The 26,873-nt window shown below is 35.0% G+C and overlaps 2 protein-coding genes across 2 annotated transcripts; both read right to left on the bottom strand.

Moving 5' to 3' along the window:
• Nucleotides 1-3,041: 3,041 nt before the first annotated feature.
• Nucleotides 3,042-19,747, bottom strand: LOC128179641 (DNA-directed RNA polymerase II subunit RPB2). Its single transcript, XM_052847143.1, has 23 exons — nt 19,603-19,747; nt 17,189-17,418; nt 16,674-16,786; nt 13,624-13,880; nt 12,940-13,061; nt 12,553-12,717; nt 11,972-12,168; nt 11,563-11,682; nt 10,977-11,163; nt 10,369-10,512; nt 9,682-9,821; nt 9,457-9,568; nt 9,214-9,368; nt 7,752-7,950; nt 7,224-7,392; nt 6,799-6,895; nt 6,545-6,639; nt 6,104-6,225; nt 5,530-5,748; nt 5,000-5,221; nt 4,473-4,633; nt 3,977-4,172; nt 3,042-3,755 (listed from the first exon to the last, which is right to left on the bottom strand). The coding sequence occupies exons 1-23, from the start codon at nt 19,619-19,621 to the stop codon at nt 3,663-3,665; spliced, it is 3,534 nt and encodes a 1,177-aa protein (XP_052703103.1). The 5' UTR covers nt 19,622-19,747; the 3' UTR covers nt 3,042-3,662.
• A 5,577-nt stretch (nt 19,748-25,324) lies between these two features.
• LOC128181934 (uncharacterized) lies at nt 25,325-26,407 on the bottom strand. The gene is made up of 2 exons (XM_052850517.1): nt 25,924-26,407; nt 25,325-25,447 (listed from the first exon to the last, which is right to left on the bottom strand). The coding sequence occupies exons 1-2, from the start codon at nt 26,296-26,298 to the stop codon at nt 25,340-25,342; spliced, it is 483 nt and encodes a 160-aa protein (XP_052706477.1). The 5' UTR covers nt 26,299-26,407; the 3' UTR covers nt 25,325-25,339.
• Between the last annotated feature and the right edge of the window lie 466 nt (nt 26,408-26,873).

Raw genomic sequence — 26,873 nt, 5'->3', positions numbered from 1 at the left:
CTAACACAGTCGTAAGAACAATGAAGTTTTGGCTGCTGATTTTTGAAGCGTTTTTTTTGTAGATTGTAGGGATGGTAATGAAAGAATATTAAGGCTCATTATCTTGATTACAGCATGTTTAAAAAGCTGGTTACATTCAAGGCAGCAAAGCTATCTTTAACATTAATTAAATCTTGAAATGTTGATTTACATAGAATAATCTTAATATAGTATTATAAAGGAGTAAATGTAAGTAATTTTATGATGCATATTTTAAATATACCTTAATTTGTAGTTCCAATGCAGAATCAAATGTTTTTGCAATAACTAATACCGGTATTAACTATATATTATACCGGTATATTCAGCAGTCTTAGAATAAATTTTATACAAAATATCATCCTCTCTGAAAAGTTTGTTGATCGTATCTACTTTTTCCCTGGCTGGGAAACTGCTTTGATTCTTTTACCTTGAAGATCTCTGCACAATTTATACCTGTACACAGATAATCATTGTTGAATGTTGAGTTTTAGTTGACTTTTTTTGCTTTGAAGGATGATCTCGAGTCACCCGGATTAGCATGATCAAAATAAAAAGAATTTTTGTATATATCCCATGGTTTCCATCTTTAAAAGTTGAGAAATTGGATTAACTGTTACTTTAAAGTTAAAAAAACAAAAAAAAATGTTTTTGGTTAATCAGCTATAGTATCATTGAGATACATATTTTTATATTTTTTATCTGGTATCAAATGGAATTTTGAGGTCAATACTCCAGCTGACATTAATGTAATAGATTGATGCAAATACTATTATGGCCTCAATTGGTTTTGCCATTTTTCATTTTTTGAATATAATATTCCTTGTGTACAAGTTTGATAGCATATTATATCATTGATCATTTGATGGTCGATGCTTTTTTGGGTTTCGAATTAATAGAAAGAGCATTTTATTTGATCTTGTCAATAACTGATGAAACCTGCTCTAACAAATATATATAGTTTATTACCATGATGATTTTTAATTAATTAAATGTTGTAATGCAGGGAGTTTTGAATTACATTTGTGGATAACAATGTTCCAAATTTCCAATTTATAAGCCATAATTATGATCAAAAGATGGTGTTAAATTGTGATATATATATATATTTGTTTGTTGCTTATATCTAATACATTACTGACTATATGATTATTTCGACAAAATGAACATTTTTTTTTTTTTTAATTTTAAAGACTTTTTTTTGCAGTTTAGCCCTTATTGTGTCTGTTGCTCACTTATTGAAAGACAAGTTGGAATATTTTTTAGTTTTGCTATTTAAGATGCTTCAGTTTTGGTATTTTTTTTTACCCTAATTGAGTGCAAGTGCTATAATGTGTCATAATTGTTTCATGATGAATGGAAGACTAGAAATTATTGTATTGTTAGGTGTTTGTTGTAAAAAAATTTTTTTATCATTTTTATTTTTAAAGTTTGTATGCAACTGTCATATTTTGTATCTGAAAAGTTTCTGTTGAAGAAGGTATTTTAATAGTTTTTAAAGTCAAGACCTAGTTGCAACCTTCTTTCACCATATATTTTATTCAGACTATTTTGGTATCATTTTTCATTAGCTAATATTACATAAAAATATGTATGTACTAATTCAATGAATGGTAACCCAATTATTTGCATGTCCTACGTGCAGCAGCATTGCATACATGTAATAAAAGTGTGGTGAACCAGACATCTTGTATGTGAAACAGTTTTGTATGAATAAAAAGGTTTTTATAACAGTTTAATATCATGATGAACATTATCATTTCTACAAATGAAATTAGTTTGCTAAAAACATTGGTTGCGTCAATTACATATACGTAGTTGGCTTTAAAAAGAACCAAACTTAAAATAGTACATTGATTATATCTACCGGTAAACCATATCAAAGCAATAATTTGCTTTGGTAAAATAATGTCACATATACAATAGCTAGTGCAGTGGTAATCATAATAATTCAAACTCTTCTTTGCTGCTTCTTGTCTGTCAGTTCAGATAATAAGTAAATACCAGTAAATATACAGTTTTTGATTAAAACACGTACCTCAGTTAATAGAAACCTTGACTGCATTAAGATGTCAAATACCTCAATTTATATGATAGTCACAATGCAAATCAATTTAAAAGGAAGGTAATTCCGACTTTTAAAGTGGCTCACTACACCTTGAAATTGTTTGTCAAATCATTGGAAGGTTAGGTATACTGGATTATGAAGGATAGGATGATGCACAAGGAATGTGCAATTTAGGATACTGGTAGAAAACTTGATTTTCCAAAAAAAATCAGTAAATATGAACAAAAGCTCCATGCAGATTTGCGGTTCACAAGCTTTATACTTTAACCACTGAGCTATGATGATGATACTGTATATTTCTTATCATACGCAAGTACTTAATTCCGCAATTCCATTGTTTTGAATCAAAATGCGAGAATATAAAATCGCAAGCATCAATTTTTTGTTTTAATTTTGTATAGTTCAATACGATTTGAAAAATAAAAGCAAGATTTTAAAATCCGTGAGGGTTGCTTCTCACGATTTAACATGGATATTAATTCCTCCCGCTTATCAGGAATCTACAATATTCAACCAAACTGACTGATACAAACAATTTAACAAAACATATTAAAATCCCCGTCTTGACATGGTTTAAAAAGTAAAAGTCTAGACGTAGTGACCTACCTTAAAGTCAATTGTTCATGAACGATTACATTATGGGATTCTTTTTGGCAGGATTCTCTCGACAATAAGCACGGAAAATGTACCCCTTTAAAATGTGTACATGCAAGCATGTCATTGCGAAATACTTGGACAACAATGAACAAACTTCTCCACTTGTTAATTACCTCATCCAGACCAAAGTTTAGCAAGTCAACCAACTTCAACATGTTTTAATACTTGTATATTGTATAACGACCATAATTGTTCTCTCAACCTATATCAAATAAGGTAGCTACACTATGGAAAGACACTATGATAGGTTACACAGTTACACTCGAAAAGGTTAGCTCACAGTAAAAAAACACATGTAATCATTTAATGATTTTTTATTAAAAATATTTCAATAAGAACTCATCAGTTCCAAACATTTTAATGAAATGCAAACAAATTACTTATTTCACAACATGCGGCCAATGAATTCCCACTGCTTTGATTTGGAACAGTATGGAGTCTTTTTTGTGAAATGTTGTATCCACGGCGATGAGATGAATATATGACCATTATGATTGTTGTTGACAACACATAAAATATGTACATGATATTTTGCAATGGTTTTGAGCCATGAATACAAGATTTTTATTCTAGGTCAAAAATCAGACCATTTTTTAACTATCATTCTAGTACTTGTATTTGTGCTTGAACAAACAGTCATTTTTGAACAGCTTCTTCAGGTACAATTGTATCAGTATACAGTGACTTTTTGGGGGTTTCTCTTTACCCTATACATTTGACAAGCAAATTATTATCCAAGCAGATCATAAAAGACCTTGACGTTCACCTGCCAACAATGATCTCACTTAATAGCTCTGAAGCATTCACTATGTACTTGTGCGTAATGATCCAAACTGGAACTGTCTATACATGTTGAAACATTATCTTGTACAACGTCTGTCCTTTCAATCGATGGTTGTCATATAACACCGCTGTCATTTCATCCCATGACCATCATACGTGGAGCAATGCTCATGGACATCAACTCCTGGAAGAGGAGCTTGCAGGCGTATGGAATACGGATCTGGGAGATCTGCAATAAATATTGCATCAACTTTAATCAAGACAACTAGTCATCAATTAAATAACGTGGCACACTTCATTCTCAGTGTACTTATACCAATTATGCCAGTACATGAAATTCAGTTTTGGCTACAAAAACAGAGTCTAAGAACATTCTCTTTTTAAAAGCCTAAATAAAACATTGCTGACCACTTAATCATTATGGTCTTAGCTCTACTTAGTGTCAGTTACCTGTGTCTTGTTTTTGCAGCCTCTGCATTCAAAGGTCTGGTTGCGGAGGTTGGCTATGGCTATGAGGCCGCAGAAGTTGCACACGTGGACTCTGTACGGATCCGACGCCTCAAAGAGACGCTCTCGCAGGAACTGGGCAGCACCGTGAGCTATCTGACAATCTCGCTCCATCTCACCGAAACGTAAACCACCATCTCTGTAAAAATATAGGAAAATACCATGTTTTACTGATTTCCAAAATAGAGAAGTCAGAGAGAGAGAGAGAGAGACAGAGACACAATATTTTTAATTGAATAGAAAACTGTCAATATACATTAATTAAAACTATCGAAGAACTTTATGTTAAGTTTGATCATTTCTATTTCACACTTATTTAGAAATTGGAAAAAGAAATTCTCTATTTTTCTTGTCAAGCCCCATTATTTTTCCTTTCTCTATTTTTTGTCTGGTCTGTTCATCCCCCCTATCTGGCTCCCCCTTTCCCCTCCTCCGGTACCTAGCCCTGCCCTCCATGGGCTGTCGGTTGAGGATCTGTAGAGGCCCTCTGGCTCTAGAGTGGATTTTGTCGTCCACCATATGCTTCAGACGCTGGTAGTAGGTGGGGCCCAGGAAAATCTGGGCGTTCAGCTTCCTGCCCGTGAATCCATTGAACAGCACCTAATGTGAAGGAAAACTTATTCAGTTACAAATGTTCTATCAAAATTATTCAAAACATATGAGCTCAAATATTTAAGATGCTTATTGAAATATTAAAAAAAAATAGTATATTTTTCAAAACTTAAAGTTAACCTATGTAATTTGACTTGGTTTTAAATAAATAAAACACATCTAAAACAAATACTTGAATATCTTTGAAAAAAAATATCTTTGAAAAAATAATTTAACATATTTCTTTAAGAAAAAAAAAGAGCTAAATAATATTAGCCAGTTTATTTTGATTAATTATCAGCTTTTACAAAACATACTGATTTCTGCATAATGATTAATATGATAAGCAATATTTGCTGATTACACCACACACACCTCGTTTCCACGCTGATGATATCCGTACTGATGGAGCAGGTTGGAGACTTTCTGTACGTTGACGGCGTCATTAAAGGGTGTGGCATCTCCAATCTCGCCCTTGTTGGCGGCCACTTTTCCCTGGAGACATTCGATCAAGTGACCGATGGTCATACGACTGGGGACAGCGTGGGGGTTGATAATGATGTCTGGGGTGATCCCCTCACAGGTAAAGGGCATGTCCTGTAATCACAGTTTAAGGTCGTGTTATAACATTGTTACTTGTATATACTGGTATTTTTTAAATGGTAACATTTTTTCAAGTTCTCAGATTTGAAGTCATCAAGAATCTTTCAAAACGGCCAAATGATAAACTCTCCAAGAAATTTTGTCTCATTAATTTTATAACTGTAGATCTTAGGATCTATTCACATTGTTAAACATCTCAGAAATTAACCATACCAAAATCATTCACTTTCACATTATATCTCCAAACCCTTCCCCTTGTTATACTGTGAATGGAGAACTACAATGATCCCCTGGCACAGTACCTCCTGTCTGTAGGTGATACCACAGGTTCCTTTCTGTCCGTGGCGACTAGCGAACTTGTCGCCGATCTGCGGCGTCTTGACGGTCCTGACGCGGATCTTACAGAACTTGTAGCCCTCTTGGTTCAGCGTAATCATCACCTGGTCAATAATTCCTGTCTCGCTCCGCCGCATGAACACGCTCGCGTCACGCTTGGTGAACCTTTTGGTGGTACCCTCCAGCTGTGTGAGAGAGAAAATGTCCAATGGGTCAGGTGTTATTTCATTAAACTTCAATTTCATATGTGAAAATGCCATTACAAAATATTTGTTCTTCATACTATTCAAGTTTTGTTGTGATATCAAGATGTGTGCTATACAACATTTAATCTTTTTAATTGAGCAGAGTGTCTGTTTTAAATATTCTGTAAATTATCCTTTCCAATGCATGCATGCCCGAATATATTTCCCCAGTTAACAACTTATTTGCATTTAGCAAGGGTTATATTTTAACATTCAGTCAAAAGATAATATCAATGCAAAACCCAGTACATGCATGCTTCCAACGCTTCACCGTCTATATTGTTCTGACATTCACCTCATCTTCGTTGGCAGGGAGTGTGAGAGTCTTCCCAATCAGTACGTCGTCTCCCGACACTCTGATTCCAGGGGAGATAATTCCGTCCTCGTCCAGTTTATCATACACAGCCTGTCTCATGCCTACAACAGAGACCACCAGTTAGCAAGCTCAAATATCAATACATATGATTTTTTCATCAATAAATCACAGACATTTCTCAGAAAATTGCTTGATATTGGCATCAATTAATTTAATACTTAGTAATATAAAATACTCAATATGTTTAAAATCAAACATAGGGCAAACATAATCAAGTTTGGAGATGGGCAAACTTAGTTTTGCTATCTTGGTAACAACATTAACATTTGATCCTTTTAAGCAGCTTTAACCATTTTTTATGACACAAGATACTATTGTACCATCTGTATGTTACCCGAGACATCGTGATAAAGGCCATACCTTGGACATTCTCTCGAGTTGGTTTCTCAAATATTTCCTCTTGGTCCAATCCTTTCTTCGATTCCGAGTCTTTGTAAGATCGGAAGAAAAAGGACCTACAAAAGCATTGCCACTGATGAGAAAACGGCACTTCAAAATGTTAAAAAGAATACAGTACATACATTCATCTGCAAATTGTTCACTAAAGTCCATTCATTGCGGTTTACGATTCATTTTCTTGTTGAGTTTTATCATTACATGTAAATAACCCTGACCTGAAGAAGCCCCTCTCGATGGCTGAAGCATTGATGATCACCGAATCTTCCTGGTTGTATCCTGTGTAGGACGCGATGGCCACAATCGAGTTAATACCTGTAAATCAGACACATACATACAGTACACACTCAATTCACAATAATTAGCCGATCAAATAATCAATACAGAAATAACAGATATCCACACAGGAGACCCCATAACTCAGCAAACATCAAAGTATCCTATAAAATAACAGTGAACATGGACGGGATGATCCAACAAAAGTTTATCTATACTGATATATATCAAATTTGCTTAACAAATAATCGACAAAAACAATCAAATAACAAAATGGACAGGATAATCAGGCAACCCATGTTGACAACTCAGATTCAGTCAATAACATAACTGAGGAAGGAGAAGGGATAATCGAGTGAAAGCTGACCTGCGGGGAGCTCCCTGAATCGCAGGTACTCCATGGAGCGGGTGGTGACAAGGGGTTTCTGTGGGTAGAGCAGGCCGTGCGCCAGGGTGTCCATACGCACGTGGAAGTTGGTGATGTACACCCCCATAGCTTGTTTACCCATAGCAGACTGGTAGGTGTTACGGGGTGACTGAAAGAGTGAACGGAAAAGAGATGAGTAAATGTGTATTAGGAGAAGCATTACAATTAACAGTGTGAACTACATTCTAGCTTTGTACAGTATGCACAGACAAATTAAACCAATAACACACTTATCGGTACATGAAAATTTTGTTTTCCTCTAATAAATATTTTGCAGAAAACTATTTCACACACTATGCCTCTAAACTTCTCTAACACATAGACATGCCTTCCAAGTTTTTACAAACATCTCAGGTTTATTAAAATTACCTTCTTTTGCAGCCAAAAAAATCAACGCCCACCTTATATCCTCATAATAAAACTAATAAAGAAGTCAAAACTGACACTCTTAACTACAGGGGAGATTACCTGGTTATGATCGGGGAATGGAATGATGGAGGCACACACACCCAGGATCATGGCAGGGTGGATCTCACAGTGGGTATAGGTGGAGCAGTACTGGACGTCCTTGTCTGAGAGGTCGTCTGGGGTCATGGCCAGCATGATGGATTCCTCCTCCAGGGGGTCAATGTATTCCACCACCCCACTGGCTACCAAGTCCTGCCAACTGTGACACAGAACAGAACCATACAATCACTTCATGTAACATGAAACAAAGTGATACAGGGACTCATAATAGTATATAATACCAAACAAAACATACAGGATTCAGTATTACACATGATAGAGGATGTGCAGGGACAAAATGTCAGTATACGATATGGAACGAAGCCAAACATTACTAGAACTCAGTTTATAACACTGAAAAAACAATTCAAGGACTCTATATAACCAAGTGCAAAGCAAATCAACAACTCAGTATATAACAAAGTGATACTAGGAGTAAAAATTCAGTATTTATCCTGCAACTACCCCTTGCATTGACATAATAAAGGTAACCCAAATAAACCACAGTTATATTTGGTCAATGCCCCAATATAGTCTCATGCATTTAACAGATGTTCAAATGCATTGTTACTTCATCTTTCTTGCTTTGTTTATGCCATGGCATCATGTTTTCAATTGCAGATATGCAGAGACATTTGTCGAATAAAATTGGTTTGAGCCGCAAAATGTGAAATTATGTTGCAGGATAAACAAAATACAAGATAACTGTCTTGAAATATAAGCGATACTTGGGCTCAGATCAAAAACGTGATGAAGGCTCGTCTTCTGTCACGTTTTCTTACCCTCGCCCAAATATAGCTTATATTTCAACAAAACATAACAGCAACTCAATATCAGAATATAAAATGGAACAAAAACAATGTAGGGACTTAATGGCAGTAGATGACAAGGAGATAAATTACTATATAAAAGAGCTACATGTTAGACAATAGCCCCTTCAATGTTTTGTTCATAGTCAACAACCTGCAAGTGGATAGGCTTGACATGAAGAACACCAATGACAACATTACCGTCTGCGTCTAGAACATTTTATCAGGTGTCATTTAGTACCACAAAATCATATTGTAAATTTTCTTAGAGAACATCATTCATCTATAAAAACTAGATTATCACATAATCAAATACTGTATACAGGAAAATATTCGCCCCTGTTTATTTTTTGCCCCTTTCGTCCTTGTTGTTAGTGGGTGTATTCAGGGCAAATTCAAACATCTCAAATTATTTCTCTTTAAGCACGACCCTGTATGGGGCAAAGCTGTAAGCAAGTTTAGAAGGGCAAAAAATTACATGGGGCGAAAATAACCTGTATACAATAGTGAACCTCCCCCATCTAATATAAATTTTAAAGAAGTCTGGATGCAGCTTCAATGTGCTGATGAAGGCATGCACACAGGTGGGACAAGAACACCTGAATAAAGCCCACCTGTAGTTGTTGTATTCTCGCTGCTTTAACTGTTTAATGTGACTCTGTTTCAGTAGCAGTTTCTGGTTTTCTACAATCAGCAGTGGACGGCAAATTCTGCCAGCATCGGTATAGATACGAATTTCTCTGTCTCTTATATCTCTGATCATTGACACCTTAGAAAAAACAATTATACGCACAAAATTTTCATGTATATTCAAAATGTTTACAGTTTTTTCATCTGTCTTAAATTCTATGACGTACCTCTGAGACAATGATGTCCATTTCACGTCGCAGTTTACGGAGAGTGTTCATAAGCTGTTCAGGGTCTCGATGAATTCCTACCCAACAACCATTCACAAATATTTTTGTGGCACTACAAAAAGAGAAACCATACTTTAAATCAACAACAAAACATATCTAGGCAATTTCATTTCACTATGTGGGGGTGGGGTGAGGGGGTGATGTTTGAGGTCAACCGAGACATACTCTTGAATGGCTGACGGGGACACCTCCTCTAGGTTTTCCATGCTCCACTCCTCCAAGAACTCCAGAATGGGGGATGGCTGAGAACCGACAGATATATAGGCCATCAGGGCCAAGTTCTTCACCAGCCCTACAGCACTTCCCTACATAATACATAGGAAAGTGAAAGTAAACCTACACAATAGTGAAAGTAAAGCTCAAACACAAAGAACATTTTCTATTGAATTGAATCATCAAAACATCACACTTGAAAGTTTAAAATTACAACAAAGATATAAAATTTGAAATCAATGATAATTTTGGTTTAGGCCTAAAAAAAAAAAGGTTGTGTGTTTAGGGTAACCCGACCTAACCTAAAAATGCCCCGATCCTACCATTTTTAGATGTCTGTTTTTATCTGATTGTGAATTTTATATTATTTCTATTAAAAAATCCGTTTTTAAATATGACACAAACAAACATTCTTAGGATTCAAGCAGAAAAAAAATATGATAAAATAAAAAAAAATCCCTACCTACCTAACCTAATTTTTTCATCAGTGTTACCCTAAACACACAATTTTTTTTATAGGCCTTAAAAACAGCAAAATTTTAATCCAAAGAAAATATGTGCTTCTACAGTATCACAAAAAATAATATCCTTATTATTTAAAACCACTGATATATCTTCATTCTTTACCAGACCTCTTACCTCTGGGGTTTCTGCCGGACATATCATGCCCCACTGAGTGTTGTGAAGCTGACGCGGTCGAGCGAGCTTTCCGTCCCGACCTATCGGTGAGTTCAATCTTCTTAGATGTGATAGTGTTGAAGCAAATGTCAACCTGTTCAACACCTGAAATGAAGCATTTCCTCGTTAAGAAGATTTCTTTCCATGATACAAACAAGACATCACTACATTACAAGAAAGGTTCATTCATTTGTAGTCAGCAATTTAAAAATCGTGGCAAAAGATTGGTTTAAGAATGTATCCGTTTGCAAACTTTGACAATATTACATGTAAATGGCAATTTTTCAAACATGAGGAAAACAAATTATTCCATATTATCAAATACCTTAATCATAAACTGAACAATTTGACTGTATATTACAATGTAAATACACTTTTATCAAAATCAGTCCCCTTCATTTATGTGCAATGTTTCTCCAGTCCTAAAACTCTTTCACTTCTCACATGTCTCTTCATCTCTATTAGCTAAACACATTTACAAGAACATTCTTCTGTCTTAACCCCCCCCCCCCCCCCTTACCTGTTTACCTCTCCATCCCCATTCTTTTCACCTGTCCATCAGCCCCTACCTGTGACACCCCTGCCCTGGCCTGATGGGCCTTTTTCTGGTCCCCCCAGTTGCCTGTGGCCAGGGAGTACTTGAGTCCGTCTGTGATGATCCTGGTCTTGATGGCCAGCTCCAGGTTGAAGTCTTTCCCTCGGTCAATGAACTTCTGGGCATACAGCCGTACCTCCTTCATCAAGTTACGGAATAACCTAGGAACATTAACAACAACTTCTCACTTAGCAAAGAACCACAACTTACATTATTTAACACTGTATGACTTGGACCTGGAAAGATAATACGGCCATTTTTTCTTCAATTTTTGCTTCTTATGTACCATCCAAACATCTCTGTATTTATCAATTTTTTGGGGCATGTTCAAACATGATGCTTAAATTTTTTTTTAGTTGATTAAAGTTGTTTCCTTTTCCATGTAAATATCTTGAAATAAAAATTCTAATTAATACTATAAATCCCAATTTGTTCTTTACAGCTACCTATCTTTTCATTTTGGCCTATAAAATCTTAACAATTCTTGTACAAATGAATTACAATTTTGAAGACACAGATATATGCATGACATAGACAAGATAGACTCAGTCATATCTTACCCTCTGAATAAGAAGGCCAAGAGAGGACCAGCTAAATCCAGGCGCTTGTTGCCATAATGATCTCTGTCGTCCACTTCTCTTCGACCAATAGCAGCCAGTAGTAATCGATGCACCATGTATCTATACATGTGTCGTACAGACAAGATTACATTGACGAGAATAAACCTTAGAACATCTGCTACAACCCTAAATGTAATTCCCGTTTGATTTTGTAATTCATTGATATTGTTGTCTTTTACACAGTGTCTACTTACTTTGTCTTAAAAACCTCATTCAATAAAAACAAGGATCGTTGATATTTGAATGTCCAATAAAAGAAATTAACCCTTTCATTTGTCTTTTCATTCTGTAATTCATTTACACCCCCCTACCCTCTTAAGACTTTACCCAAAAGGGCGTTGTGTCTTACCCTAAGAAGTAAGCCTTCTTGGTCTCACAGAAATCACTCACTCCCACGTGAGGCAGCATTTCCTTCTGCAGGATCTCCCTGGCATATTTGATTCGCTTCTCCTTGGTCACGCCTGGCCGAGCCCCTCTTGACCCAATAAAGTTCAAGGCCACATTTTGCTCCTGAATCACAAAGGCTTCATCAAGAGAGGGTTTCACCTGAAAAAAAGTTAAAATAAAATAATATAATGTGACACAAACACATAAAAAAAAAATATAATGTGACACACACACACACAAACATAAATACCCCCCCCCCCCCCCACAATTCAATATGTAATGAAAAAGAAAGAGATAAAAGCTATGGTCTTTGTCGTTCTAAATTCCGAAAATTAAATTATTATAATTTTTTTTTTGAATTGCCATCATAATCCTCCATACAATTAGTGGTAATATAATGAAGTTAATTTCTTTCTTGCATGCTTATTTCTCCCCTTCCTTCTATCTTGTTTTTTTTTTTTTTATGAATAAATGTAATTTCCCCAAACATCCTTTTTTTCCCCTTTCAAAAACAACAAAATATATAAATGAATAATCTTTTACCATTTCCATCATTTCTGGATCATCAAAATCGTAAATGATGTGCTCCAAGATGTCTCTGTCTGACACGAAGCCGAGGGCTCTGAACACAATGATGATGGGGATCTCCTGCTTGATGTATGGAAGAATGCCGATGATCCTCTGTCCGATGGCGCTCTTCTTGGCTCCCTGTAAAACGAGGTCAATTCCTGACCTTAAATACAGTCATAATGCATATAAAAATCAACAGTGACGTATTTTTACGATAACTCAGACACAACTTACACCCCCCTCCCCTGATTGTTATTCTAAATAACCCACCATCTCAATACATACACTCTACAGGCACAAATCTTATCCCCCCCCCCCCCTTGATACTCTACCCGCCTTTCCAACTTATAGACTACTCACCCCTCCCCCTCTGGCCATCATGTTGACCCACAGGGTACTGGTCGGTCTTGAGGAATGCTCCAGACATGACCTGATCTCTGTTTTGAAGGCATATTTAGAGTCCTTTTGTTGAAAGACATAAACTGCAAGAAATGAAATGGCTTATTATGTTAAAATCATACTTTTCAAAAATTCTTATTTGAACACAATATTACAAAACTTAATTAAAGGTGTACCTTATTTCTTACTTTACATCTGCATGCAATCAAAATACTAAGACCTATACAAGATAATTAAGAAATGAACTCAATGTCTACCCAAGTTATACTCGTATAACCTGGGTTGGGGCAATTTACGCTTTATAATCCGCGAAGCGGATTATAAAAAAGCGTAAATTGCTCCAACCCAGGTTATACGAGTATAACTTGGGTAGATATTGAGTTCATTCCTTATAATTTAATTTTCTGGAATTTGCTGTACAAATTGAGTCCGTTTTACTTTTAAAAATGATATAAATCTGTTCAAAATTCAAACGTAACGTCAAGTGAATTAGTACGTTGATGCATTGTGACGTGTCTTGTGACGTGCAAACCAGGTTATACAAATTTAACTAAATTTTTCTATCCAATCAAATGCCGCGTTACAACCATAATTAAATTATTAAAGTTTAAGCCAAAAAAATCACATGGCTTTCTTAATCTTTACCTGTATTTGTAGCCATCTTCTCCTGCGCAATGAGAACTTTCTCGGACCCGTTTATAATGAAATACCCTCCAGGGTCCAGAGGGCACTCGTTTAACTCTGTCAAATCACGGTCCATTAGGTTGTATAATAAACAGTATGTCGACCGAAGCATGATGGGTATTTTTCCAATGAAGGTCTTTTGATGCTGCGTTTCAACTGGGTCCTCGCCTTCTTTTACCACTGTCTTTGTGATGTCCACATATAGAGGAGCTGAGTATCTGTAAAATCCAATTCCCTTTTTTTCACATTTTAAATACATTTGTATACAAGGAAAGCTGAGTATCTGTAAAGTCCAATGCTCTACTATCATATTTTAAATATACAGGGGTCCTTGAGCCCATTACTGCAAAATTTGATTCTCTGTTATTATATTCTAAACATGTATACAAGGGGAGCCGAGTATTTGTGAAAAAACAAGATATCTGTGAGCCAATGCTCACTAGTGATACCCCCGCTCTGATGTGAATATGCAAAATAAGCAAAGTCGACATTTAACAGAAAGCTGGCATCCAATTGGTACAGAAATATATCCCACAATATGGCATGCCTAAACAAATAGTGTGTTAAAATTTCAAGCATCTGCGATAAATAGCTGCTGAGAAATCTTTGAGGAAAATTTGTTTGAAAATTTTGGCTTAAATAAACAAAGTACTCTTTTAACAGGAAGATGACGTCCGATTGGTATAAAAATATATCCCACGATATGGCATGCCTTAACAAACACTGTGTAAAAATTTCAACCATCTGCGATAAATAGCTGCTGAGAAATCTTTGACGAAATTTGTTTGAAAATTTTGGCAAAAAATAAACAAAGTCATTATTTAACAGGAAGTTGACGTCTGATTGATACAAAAATATATCCCACGATATGGCATGCCAAAACAAATAGTGTGTTAACATTTCAAGCATCTGCGATAAATAGCTGCTGAGAAATCTTTGAGGAAAATTTGTTTGAAAATTTTGGCTAAAAATAAACAAAGACATCATTTAACAGAAAGTTGACACCCGATTGGTACAGAAATATATCTTACGATATGGCATGCCTATACAAATATTGTGTAAAAATTTCAAGCATCTGCGATAAATAGTTGCTGAGAAATCTTTGACGAAAATTTGTTTGAAAATTTTGGTTAAAAAATAAGCAAAGTCGTCATTTAACAGGAAGTTGACGTCCGATTGATACAAAAATATATCCCACAATATGGCATGCCTACACAAGTAGTGTGTTAAAATTTCAAGCATCTGCAATAAATAGTTGCTGAGAATTATTTGACGGAAATTTGTTTGAAAATTTTGGCAAAAAATAAGCAAAGTCGTTATTTAACAGGAAGTTGACGTCTGATTGGTACAAAAATACATCCCACGATATTGCCTATACAAATACTGTGTAAAAATTTCAACCATCTGCGATAAACAGTTGCTGAGAATTCTTTGACGGAAATTTGTTTGAAAATTTTTGCTAAAAATAAACAAAGTCATCATTTAACAGGAAGTTGACGTCTGATTGGTACAAAAATATATCCCACGATATGGCATGCCTATACAAATACTGTGTAAAAAATTCAGGCATCTGCGATAAACAGTTGCTGAGAAATCTTTGACGAAAATTTGTTTGAAAATTTTGGTTAAAAAATAAGCAAAGTCGTTATTTAACAGGAAGTTGACGTCCGATTGGTACAAAAATATATCCCACGATATGGCATGCCTTAACAAACACTGTGTTAAAATTTCAAGCATCTGCGATAAATAGTTGCTGAGATAAATGCGACAGAAATTTTTGTTACGGACGAACAGACAGACGGACAGACAGACAGACACACAAGGGTAAAACAGTATACCCCCTCTCCTTCGGAGCGGGGGTATAATTATTTTACATACAGAGGAGAACATTATCAGTAAAATCCAAATCTTTAGCTACTAATTTATTACAAGGGCACCGCTAAGCGGAGCATCCCTTTGTGACATGACTTGTTGTAGGGAAAAATGCATTATTTAGGAAAATACATGTAAATTTATCAGATCAAAATAAATATGACACAAGTATTTCTTAAAACCACTTTGAATTCATAATTATTTATTTTATCCCAATCCCCAAGCTTTGTGGTGTAAAAAATGGGGGAGGGGTTACATTTATGTGGTTGCACAGTATTCCTATTCCTAGCAGAAACTCAACACATATGCTTTAAAGTTTAATAATTTAGATTCATTTAATGACATTCATTTTAATACAAGCATACATAAACGATCCGTATACATTTTGAAACATAGCTGAAGATCTAGCGATCTGTAGTCTGTTCTGATGGACCATTCTAGTTGCTTGTCATATGTCAACCATAGTAGTATACATTCAGCTATTATTAATATGAAACAAGCATTCTGAGAGTATTGCATAAGAGCTGACACACATACATGCATACGTTCATATATACATACACACACACAGACATGCACAGCAGTGATGCTATATCCCCCTCGCAACAAGTTGCACGAAGGGATGAAAGGCTTCTAAAACTTGCAGACTGTGATTAACGTTTGCATGAAGTGGAAAAACAACCAAACCAAATTCTTACATGTTGACTATGCTATTCTCAAAATAAGATGAATTCCCATCTCCAATACATCCACTGTATCTTTAAATAACCTTTTTAATCCTATACTGTTCATCGTTAAACTAATTATCCTCTTTAAAAATTACTTCCTCTCCAACCGCCCTCCTATATCCCCACCCACCTGTGTAGTAACATTAATTTACCTCTTCTCTCCATAAATGTACACTCAATTTGTAAATGTATCTGAATGCTAGTTATATATTTAAAGTGCAATGGGACTTTAAAGTAGCGGCGTCACCAATAATGTGACATCACAAAATAATTCTGACAATATTGGACTTCGACATGGCAGGTTATGATACTTATGTGTAGAACCTCAAACTTTGATATGACCATCAGATTTTGGAGTCTTACATATATGAGATAATAAGTACATGTATATAAATACTATAAGAGATTTACGTGAGATTTCGGAGTCTGGCCTCGTTTGGCATCATGGGACTGGGAGCTCCGTCTTTTTCCCAATGCGTGGGCTTGGACAGGTAAATTTGTTCAAATTTCAACAAGTATCTTGGCTACAATGAAAATTGTACAGATAAGTAGGTTTTAATTCATACAAACTCTGGAACATAGGACCATGAAAACCTAATAATATCTGTTGAGCAATAGTATATATATTTTGTGTCTATGAGCTATAAATTCAGACAATCTAGTGTTTTATAAAAGAAAAGAAAGAAATTAATTTCTTTTAACTCTTTTTACAATAGTTTTCAAATGAATAAAATATTTTTAAATCATCCCACCAACATACTCTCTGAAATATGAGATACTGACATGACTGACACACTGTCAGATTATACCTCATATCAATAGTTAACCATAATTTACATGTATATTATAACCTACAGCATTAGCTGCAACTATGATTCTATGTAGGATCTTTTTAACCTCAGTTTAAAAGAGAAAGTTATGCTTACTGGTGTTTCAACAATCCCTGATGTATGTTGTGCCTCCGCTTGCAAGTCGATTTGTGGGGAGTCCTCTACAATTCTCTGTACCGACATCTGAATAAACTCGTCGAACGAGTCCAACTGTTGCCGCACCAGACCTTTCTCATCAAAGTATGAGCTGATGACGATCCAACATGCTTCCTGCCAAAGGTCGGCGGTGATTTCATCTCCGTCATCGTCCGCCTCATATACCATCTCTGTGGAGGGGATAAGCAGAATGAGCAATCAGAAATCTTTCTTTAATGCCATAAATAACTTTTATATATTACACAAGGATTAGCATTGGATAAATTTGTTAATAGTGTTAACAATTTTAAGACACATACAAATCTGATTATAGTCATGACATAAATGGAAGAAAAAATATGCACAGGGAAGATCAGAGAAATAAATAACAGAGATTGGCAACTGATTAAAATCTCGCGGTCCCTATTGTAAAGTATTCCCAATTAACATCAGTTTATCTTTCTAGTAAACAATATATCGAAATATAAACAGCTAAAACCAATTACCAAAACATTCAAAATATTATATTTTCATGAGTTTACGTCATAAAAACAATATTAAAAGAGAAGTTTTAGGAGGCAGTTGGCAACTGTCGTGCGAGATTTTGCCAATGTTTTACAGCTGGCCAATATATTCATACCTGTTAACCCTCCCGCATTGCGCGGGAGACTCCCGCAAAACGGCCTAAAAATCTAAGATCTCCCGCATCCAACCTATCTCCCGCGCGGGAGACAAATTTCTCCCGCAATCATATTTGTCTCCCCCATACCCCCCCCCCCCCCAAAAAATTTTGAATCTTTACATGCAAATTTCAACAACCACTGCGGGTTTTTCTCTGATTTTGAGCTCAAAAGCTGCTGTGTAGCTTGAATATATCAAAATCAATCCAAGTACTGTCTACCGTGATCATAGTATAACATGTTATAGTCCAGTTTACTTTTTACGATTACTTCCGGTTTTGACTTAAATCAGTTACGTATTTAGTTATGCATAGGCCTTTAAGCTTAAAACATCTTGATTTTACTCTGTAACACCAAAGAAAACAATACACAGCCAGTGGTGTCACTTAACAGGTGCACAGGTAAAGCATCCAAGCCACGTGCAGTGAGTCGTGACTAATTCTGTCTGGCCAGCACAGTCGGTAAAAATCAAAGGGAGTTTGGAATACTGAGTGTTTATACAAGCTACCGATAAAAGTGAAGCTCGAGGAAAAAGTGTAAAAGCATTTCACAAAGGTTTTTAAAGTTTATAGTACCGTTACTATGAATTACAGGGATGCTATAGACATTACAACAGAGATCATTTTTAAAGATACTGGAAAAATACATGTTGTTTTGTGAATTAAAAATCTATCCTATATATAAGGCAAAAAATAATTTTAATGAATATTATTTACTGGTATTTTCTTAATTGGGTTTCATTGCAAATTCAAAATACGCAAAATAAATTTTCTGTGTTTACCCTAGATGTCAGCATGCAGTGATGGTTCAATACTGAACAATAAGAAGACTTAATATAAAAAGTGGCACTATTGACTTCTTCTATTGTACCATGCAAACAAAATACTAGTTTTCTGAACATGTACAGCAACACAAGTTGTAATTGCACACTGGTAGTCATAGAAATAATAAAATTTAAAATGATTGGAAATGCATTAATTACAATGGTAAAATAAGGTATCTAACAGTATTTTTTATATATATGTGCATTTCACATGAAAAAACGTCGTTTACGCAAAATCTCCCCCTTAGCCAAGTTGGTAAGGGGGAGATTCTCCCACATAGCAGCTTTGAAAGGTTAACAGGTATGTATATTTTCTATATATTAATCTTATTTTTCAACGTTTTGTTTCAAAAATGTCTAAAACCTATGCACATTTTTCATAAAAACAATATACTTTTGGTTTAAGTTCGTTATCTCAGTTTACTAATTCACATTCTTCATATTCAGAAACAACTTTAGTCTCCCAATTTAATACTGGCCATAATATCAATAACAAACAGTACATAGTTGTCATCTTAATTTTCCTCAACAATTTACGTAAATATCTTAATAGGAAACTGAGTGAAAACGCAAATGCATGAAAATGCTGACAATATAGCCAATTCAGTGTTGTAAACATTATGAAAACACTAAATTGTTTATAACGTTTGACAAAGAACCAATCTTTCTGTGTTCTGCAATTGACCATTACTCATATCTCTTTAATCAAATCGTTCATTCATCATGTAAAAAATATCATCTTATGCAACAGAGAACGCCGTGTAATATTTGTCGATTGACGCGGAATGTCTCAACCGGAAGTTGATATCAAAACAAATATATATTTTATTTTTGCTTGAATTGCAAATTTCAATCGTTTTGATATACACTACCTTCTTCTTGATTATACATTATCGTTCTCTAAATCAGTAGCAACTGATTTCACTTTTCGATTACAAAATCTTAACACCGATTCATCTCGATTTAGACCTCAGACATTTATTCCCTCCTATCTCTCTGCTGCTTTTGTAGTCTGGTACCCGCCACTGCGTTTTCACTTAGTTTTGGGGTCAGGTAAAGGCCGACGCCATTTTAAAATGGCGTCCTCCACATCTGGAAAGAGGTAGGAATTTACCACCGAAGAAAAAATCGGGAATATCTTCTTATGACTATGAAAATTAATTAAACCAACCATTACCGAGTGTAAACGAGAATCAGTTGTATCAAAAAATGTAGTTTTTTAAATATGTCAGAGCCCTTTTATTTATTTATCCCAGTTTTTTTGCAATGTTTACATACCCCCCGAATCAAATATCGATCTATAATTATTTAACCAAGGATGGCTTAACTTTCTAAATAAGTTGACAAGTTTACCTTAGCTATACACTAACAGAAATCACCGAAAAATCGGCAGGGCCACGCTTGCATGACTGAAAATACATATGAAATAGCTCGAATTTCCTCTATGTCAATAATTTAATACATTATTTGATAAGATTTCGTTTGGAATAAATGTGCAGATGTGTAGAAATGCTAATTCAGATCATATTCTTTCAAAAAACTTAATGTTTTGATTAGGAAACGTACTTACGACTTTTGAATTGCTTTCAAATAAATTCGAATTTACTCTTTTTTTAAATGTTTGTAGCATATATCTAAATTGTTATAATTTCATATAAATTAATAAATGATTTGAATAACTTGAAGTCTTTTGTCATAATATTGTAACTTTTTTTCTTGATTTTGTTCATATTAGCCTACAAGCAGATTATGAAAAATATGAATCAGGGTTATTTACACCTTGTTGACACGAGTTGAATTCAAGGGTATACTTGTAATTTTCATATTTATAAAAGGTAAAATATCTTTCAGGGAATGAGATGAAAGAATACCCTCCTTTCACTCTTATACAGCGGTTCCCAGAAAGAAGAGGGGTAGTGATATGAGTTCCCCTACCAAAGATACTCCTCTGCAACCATCGAAGAAACAGGAAGTTTGTGTAGGATTTTAAAACTTTAGCTTATTGTTTTAGGTGCATCATGATCATCGTGACTGCTCATATGGAACATTTTACACATATAACGAAACATATAATTATAGAGAAATTTATGATACTTATTAATGAAAAATTTGTTTTAAAAATTTCTGCTATTGTTTTATAGTCCCTTGAAAATAAAAGGAAAGTATGAACTTTAGAGGAAAAGGTGTTCCTAGAAACTTTCCTTAACCAAGCTGGTGGGGTTCCCAATGAAGGGTCAAATTTATTTTGGGAAAACTGTGCTGTTAAGTTAAACAAACATTGTGGAACAAATAGAACTGGTAAAATTCTTTGTTATTTGAAATGCAGGTTTTCATTTGATTTGTTTGCCATTTACTGATAATAGCTCAATAGCATATTTAATATGTTTTTATACCCAAATTGATAATTAAATTTTTAAGAGAAATGTGCCGCAGTAGGTACAGGAAAGTGAAATCCCTGTTTGAAGGTGGGGTAGCATCGAGATCAGTCTGCACCCAGACAGAAAGTGTGTGTGTTTCCACAGAAACACATGTGGAAACGCAAACATTACCAGCATTACCCATCAAGAACAAAAAGTAAATTAAATTTTTTAAATTCCTAATTTCTGAAGATAAACATGTTAAAAAACATTTCATCTATATATAATCCTAATTTGTAAATTTTTTTCTTGTCTTTTTCAAAATTAACATAGGACATCTACCAGTTTTTGGGCAAGCTTAAATCCAGGAAACATATTTAAGAACCAAGAGAAATCGCCAATCCAAGACATGTTAAGGTCTAGGCTTGAAGTAGAAAGTATAAGTACAGATGACCGTGCACAGTTACTTACCTCAGTACTACACTCTGATGCTACCACTATAGTTGATTGTATATTTAATATTCCAGCTCTGAAATTGGCGGTACAAAACAGATTTCTATTTGACATAGAAAAATCTGCGGCATCTAAATGTGTTCGATCAAAATTAAGTTATCTGTTTCCAAAAGACTACCATAGTCTCAGAGACTTTTCTTTTAAGGAACTGTTTTCAGAACTAATGGAGAAACAGCCTTTCCTGCTGAAATGTCTTCTAGCAGTGTCAGTCCCTACCACAAAGATGGAAGTATGCAGTTCCACAGAGTACCTGGAAGGTTTAATTCCTAAACTTTCATTTATTTACAGTAGCCTAATGGCAGTAAGGTTCCACGAGTTGTCAAGACTGCAGAAAACTTTATCCATTGTTTTAATGGATGAGCATGCTCATGAAAAGGTGTGTATTAAATCTTAAAAAAGGAAGATTATGATGTTAGATTGTGATGTTAGTTTTTTTTATTAGGTTAGAGTAGTAATTGGTTTACAGCAGCCTACATTCTGTTTAAGAGGTATCTTAAAATGTAAAAGACATTGTTTGTAGTATTGATGGAAGAACATGAAAAAGTATGGTTTTGTGCAATAGTGCCATGTCTCTTGGGATGTATGTTGTATTTACTGCTGCATTTCAGTGATATGGTAATGTTGTCACCTGTTTACTTCAAAGTAATTTGGTACAATGAAGGAGTCAAAATCAGTTTTATTACCCATATTTGAAACAAACTCTACTTAAGAGTTGGTAAGGAAATACATAGTTGAATAGTAAATTTACAATATCTATCTGATATGTTGTAATATGGAAGTAAAAATCAATTTTTAAAGTAAATGAATTTATAGATGACCATTCAAATATAAGTTCAAGATATACTGCTGGGTACTAGTATATCAATTAAATATCACTAAAAAATTTAAGAACACTACAATCTCTCTAATTTGCAGACATGCTCCATGGTTCATGCAGTATTTAGTCATTACATCATCTTTAACTCTTTCAAGGATTTAATGAAAATGAATCACATGTTTTATTAAAATTTACTCTTGTATTTCACATTAGGTATTTGACCGTCTTCAGGTTCTTGGAGTTACAACTTCATATGCAGGAGCTCTTTCTGTCATGGAAGATATAGGGAACCACCACATGAATGAAGTTGTCAAAGGGGTCCAAAGCAACAATACTTTCAGAATTATTGGTGATAACTGTAATATTAAAGTAGGAGTAAAACACGAGCGAAGTAAACAACATGGCACAATGTTTAATTGGTTTGCATCGGCCATTATCATGCAGACAAAGTCATTTGATGATCTAGCTGCCAGATACCCCACAAGGGGATCCTCAATATCTGCCAATGACAGCTTTTCTTCCAACAGCTGAAGATGAGAGAAGAATTAAGAATGATTATAGATTTCTCATTTCTCAGGTTGCAAGAGACTTTTTACCCAACTTGAAATTTCTATTTGAAAATCTTCCATCCCACACATTCTTGGAGAATACAACCAAGAACTAAGTAAACAAAATCTTGTTGTCCCACTCCAAGTGTTGCCACTTAATGAGCAGAAGTATGCAGATGTGGTGCAAATACTGGACCATTATGAAGATAAAGTCAGTGAGATTTATGAAGCTGCTGGAGAACCCATAGCTCAAATACCAATAGGAGGTGACCAGTTGACTAGAGAAAGATTTTCAGGGGCCAAAAGTTTGAGGGCTGGATGTCTGACAGATAAAGGTCGCTACAGCCACTTATATCCCATCACTTTTGAACTTTGGCACACTGCAATGAATTTTCTTTTGTTGATCTTTAATACACTTTATAATGAGAAGTCTTTTGACAAAGGCACAATGAATGCGGCCAGAATCAAGCTCTCCAGGAAAACTGTTAAGAAGGTCTTAGGAAGTGCAACACCACTATGACCATGACAAGGACTTTTTCATCAGTTTTCTCCGAGCGTACATAGTAGAGGCGTTGTGCAATTTCTTTGGCCTAGAAACTTTGGATGGAGAGCCAACAAAAAATATACCAAATGGTGTTCCTGCTGAAGAAATAGAAAAATGGGTTCAAGATACTATGGACAAATTTATTGATGAGTATGTGTGGGCCAGGGATTCTGATGCCAACACTGTTACTACTCAGGAGCATGAAGAGATTGTTTCCACACCATTACAACTGAAATTGCCCAACGGATCAACAGTTGTAATATTTGTCCAGCAAAAACAGAAGAAGAAGGTGCAGAAAATTGAATTTGACAGAGTGAAGCACTACGGACATACAGTTCTCCAATTAGGCTTACTTTACCTGGAATTTCTTGATATTATCAAGGTACCTGACAGAGATAGATTGATGACAATTTTTAAGTACATGATGCAGGTATTTAAAGCACACAACAGCCGCAGCAAATATGCATTGGAGATGTTGAGATTTTTATGCCACCAGCAATCATCTTACAGCTTACAAACTGCACACAAGGCAGTGTATGGGTTATTTGTAAATACTGCTGGGAAAGTAGATTCCCATATACCAGCAGACTTAGAGATGGAGCATCTCATCAGGAGAATTAAGAAGCTTTTTAAGGCAACGGGGCCAAATAACCTGGAAGGATCAGTTGTGAAAAAATCACGAGCTTTGGCAGGTCAAGCTCAGATTGCTGCTCAGTATGATAAATGCAGTGGTGTTCTTGTCAGAGCAAACAAGCACAAAAAGAAGTCTGCTCATGAGGATGAACTGAAACTTATTGGTGAAATGAAAGAAGCTGCTCCATTTACCAGCCAGATTGGCAGAAGTTATGATCAGTTTTCCACCATAATGGCACCGACACACAGTACATTAAATGAAGAGGGCTACGTAGCCTGGATAAATCATCACAAGACAAAAATGCAGTTTGAATCTGGGAAATGAATTCAAGTTGTTTAGCAGTTCAATTTACGCTTTAACATGTATGTGTTTGATTACATACAAGAGTTGACATTTATATGTACATGTACCTTCATGTTAACTAAATTTAAATTTAAATAGCAAGCAAACAATGTAATTTTTTGCTTTTTCTCTCAATGAAGTCAAAGGAAAATGTACCTTCTTTGTGATTGAGGGAACATAGACTTGTTAAGAAATCAATAACATTTTTTACTTTCAGTTCTGTTTATGTGTGAGCTCTTATCTTTGAAGATTTTTTTTTATATTCCTTGTTTTCTTAAGTACATATATTGAGTAGAATTTGTTGAAATTTGGTAGAATAGCAGATTTCACTTGTAATGATTATTTTCTTTAATCAATCTAAACCGAACATATGGTACATTTATATGTTGTTCCAGTTTGGACCAAACTTAGAGACGATAAAATCATTTATCCTTTTTATTAGAAGCGAATCATACATTTAGATGATAAGTTTTATAACATAGACAATACGTGACTTTTAATAGCATGAACTGATTGAGCAATGTTTTCTGGTTGCTTGAAATACTTTGAAATTTGTTCAACTGTTTCAACATATTCAAATGTATCAGTGATGATATGAATAACATGTTCATTCAAATGATTTTGACAATCCCCTGACATGTCACTTAACCTATAGGCATTTAAAATGTCGAACAGTTGCTGTCTTTTGGTTAGTGTTGGTATTTTCAAATCATATCTAGACTTTAAGACTTGTGAACAGGAATTCGAAGTATCACAAACATCGCAGCAATCCTGGTCTGGAACTGACACCGTAGAATCAAAGTAGGATGAGATAAATGCTCTCCTGCAGGATTTTCTTTCTTTGCAGTATTCTTTCACAGATCTGTCAACATGTCGTTGAGCAAGATCTGTTCCATTATAACAGAGAATTGCTTCTGCTTTTGAGCCATCCCTCCCAGCACGGCCGACTTCTTGTGTGTAAACTGTTAAACCATATAGATAAAGTTTCTGTGTCATGTGTGTTGAATTATAATTTTTTTATGATGTAATAATCACATTTTTATTGCATAAAATTAATTTGAATTTGAATACTGTGTTTGTTATCATTCAGAAGATGATTAATATTACAATATCATGATCCTTAAATTTAATGTATACCTTCAAGTGAACTGGGCGGGCCTGCATGTATGATTCTTTTGATGTGTCTAAGATCACAACCCATTCCTAGTGCAATTGTTGCAAATACTAGTCTAATGGGTGAATCACTTTTGGATAGTGTATTAACTATTGATGTGTTAAGCTGAAAATGTTGAGGATATTAATCATATGAATTCAAAAATTAGATTATATTCTGTAGTATTTAAAATCTATAACTGTAAACAGGTGTTAATGATGATATACTTGAATGTACCGGGTACATGTATATAAATGCATGTATGAATTATGTGAATATACTTACATCATGTGGCTGCTGGGCATGATACTGCACTACTCTTGCATTTGCACAGCTTGATCTGTAGACTGGACCTAAGAGTCTTTTCGCAAGTTCTATTGCATATCCACACCACTGAAGTTTGCAGTAAACCACTGTTAAGGGAAAATCCTCCTCTTCAGAATACAGTTGAAGCAACAGTGGTTTGAACACAAAATTGTAAGCCTCCTGCACTGTATTGCACCCACCTGTAGATGGAATCCTTTCTTGGACAGCGAGTTTTACATTGTCATTTAGTACAGGGGTTGTATTTAATTCGTTGTAGTCCTTCATTCCTAGCAGACTTGCAATTTCTTTTTGTGAATGCTTACTTGCTGTTGCTGTTATTGCAAGCATCTTCATTCCCTTAGGAAGATGAGGCCTTAGCTCACATATAAGTCTAAAGTCAGGTCTAAAGTCTTCTCCCCAGTCCAAAATACAATGGGACTCGTCGACAACCACAAAAACTTTTCCAACTGTTTTTCCTATTCTGCCCAAACTTTCAGCATGAAACAGGATATCCTCTGGGTGTCCAATGAAATGAGTAATACCAGTAAACTTCACAGGTTCAGTTTTTGAAACCTGACAGACATATGAACCTAATTTGCTCAATTCTTGTTCAATTATAGCATTTAGAGGTGCAATGATAATGACAATAGATTTGATATCACAAACACACTTCGAAAAATGTGGAAGTAGCTCAAATATTAGGGATTTGCCATATCCTAGCTGTTGGAAGGATTGCCACTGTGTCTTTTTCCTGAATTGCCTTTAAACAGTCAATTTGTTTTAGTTTCAGAAAAAAATATTCCTCATCAAATTGTTTATTAAACATTAGCAAAGCTAGCTTGTGTTTTAAAACATCCTCCATTTTATAAATGAATAAAACCTAAAAATAATGTAAATAAATATACTTTGTTATACATATTTACTTGTGA

This window comes from Crassostrea angulata, chromosome 4 (genome assembly GCF_025612915.1).
Source record: "Crassostrea angulata isolate pt1a10 chromosome 4, ASM2561291v2, whole genome shotgun sequence".
Lineage (NCBI taxonomy): Eukaryota > Metazoa > Mollusca > Bivalvia > Ostreida > Ostreidae > Magallana > Magallana angulata.
This window is presented reverse-complemented; position numbering and strand designations above follow the sequence as displayed.

Coding starts and splice junctions, on each gene's coding strand:
- LOC128179641 (XM_052847143.1), bottom strand. Junction 5,222..5,529: donor GTATCACCTACAGACAGGAG/GTACTGTGCCAG, acceptor CTGTGATTACAG/GACATGCCCTTTACCTGTGA. Junction 4,173..4,472: donor CCCATGGAGGGCAGGGCTAG/GTACCGGAGGAG, acceptor ATATTTTTACAG/AGATGGTGGTTTACGTTTCG.
- LOC128181934 (XM_052850517.1), bottom strand. CDS start 26,298: ATGAAGATGCTTGCAATAACAGCAACAGCAAGTAAGCATTCACAAAAA. Junction 25,448..25,923: donor ATGCCCAGCAGCCACATGAT/GTAAGTATATTC, acceptor ATGGTTTAACAG/TTTACACACAAGAAGTCGGC.